The sequence below is a fragment of the Octopus bimaculoides genome, chromosome 27 (assembly GCF_001194135.2).
Source record: "Octopus bimaculoides isolate UCB-OBI-ISO-001 chromosome 27, ASM119413v2, whole genome shotgun sequence".
NCBI classification, from domain to species: domain Eukaryota; kingdom Metazoa; phylum Mollusca; class Cephalopoda; order Octopoda; family Octopodidae; genus Octopus; species Octopus bimaculoides.
The window spans coordinates 8,725,666-8,727,056 of record NC_069007.1 but is presented as its reverse complement, the minus strand read 5'-3'; the positions used below and the strand labels follow the sequence as shown (position 1 = coordinate 8,727,056).

The 1,391-nt window shown below is 35.7% G+C and overlaps 1 protein-coding gene across 1 annotated transcript in view; it reads left to right on the top strand.

Annotated features, from left to right (window-relative positions):
- Positions 1 to 1,391, top strand: part of LOC106868915 (deleted in lung and esophageal cancer protein 1 homolog) — a 52,491-nt gene that overhangs the window by 37,886 nt on the left and 13,214 nt on the right. Inside the window, exon 11 of the mRNA XM_052977127.1 lies at positions 1,122 to 1,284. Coding sequence (XP_052833087.1) covers positions 1,122 to 1,284 — 163 coding nt within the window. The remainder of the gene's footprint in view (positions 1 to 1,121; positions 1,285 to 1,391) is intronic.

The window sequence follows — 1,391 nt, the reverse complement described above, 5'->3', positions numbered from 1 at the left end:
TGGGGCGATAATTTTTTGGTTCGTTTGTTTCCTCATTTTTTGGAAGCAGGAATGTTAAACCATTAACTAGCCAAGAGGGCATCAAACTAGGATTTTGCAAAACATCGTTGTAAAGTTTTGTTAGCAGTTCATGGCTTTCTGGGAAGGCATTCAACCAGAAGTTAGGAATTTTATCCTTTCCTGGAGACTTCCATTTGCTTGACCTCCTGAGAGCAGATCTTATATCTTCTACCTTGACCCCCTCCCACTTTTGCTCCTCTAAGGAGTCTAGGTCTGTAGATATTCTATCAATCCAAGGGGCCTTTTCATTGTGTGTTTTATCTTCTGCAACATTTCGTCCATCTTTATGTTCCGAGTTCAAACTCCAGCAAAGTTGGCTTTGCCTTTCATCCTTTCAGGGTTGATAAATTAAGTACCAGTCAACTGACATTTATTTTATTTTGAACCTGTTGAAGGCACGCAAGATGCCGAAATATATCGTTCAAAGCGAAAATAAATAAGTTACTTTCAAGTTGCGCTTTTTGTCATTAAGTTGGCCATAGTGATGGATTACGTCCGCTATATTTACCTTAGTGACGGATTGTGTCAATCGTATACAAAAGTTAAGAACTCACCCCTCTATCTATTACATTTCTGCTGAGTTACCAGTCCTTTATTTTATTATTATTATTATTATTATTATTATTATTATGATATTACTCCCTGCCTCAGCGAAGGCAGAGGCATTGTTTTCAGTCGTGTTTGTTTGTTTGTTTGTTCATGGACGAGATATCTCAAGAACCGCTGGATGGATTTGGATGAAACTTTCAGGGATGTTTGGCCTCGTGACTGGCACAAACTGATTAGATTTTGGGATCAATGCAGTACCAGACAAGGATCCTCAATTATTTTTCCTGTTTTTTTATTTAATTTTTTAGAGTGGTCAGGTTCATTTTTCATATTCTCATTTGTGAGAGCAGTCGAGTTTATTTCAGATATTCTCATTTTAAAAATCATCTCCTGCTAATCGCTGAGAGGACGTTAATGTTGCCTTGGTGGAGGTTTGCGCTCTTTGAGTGCTCTTGTTATTGTTATTATTATTATTATTATTATTATTATTATTATTATTATTATTATTATAGGCCATTGTCAGAAAGCCAAAGTAATGTTAGTGGAGCATGAAGGTCTCTGTTCTAAGCCACTACCAAATGAAAGCTATGATAGTTTGGCCCATCATCTTATCAGGTTCAGAGACACAAATGTTTTCTCATTTGAGCAGAAAATAATTACAATAAAGAACTGCACGTGAGTATTGTACAACTAACACATGGATCATGAGATTTGCTGGTACAAATAGAAGCTTATCTTTCTTGCTTTTTTTAAAATTAATTCCTTTTCTTTTTTCATTATTT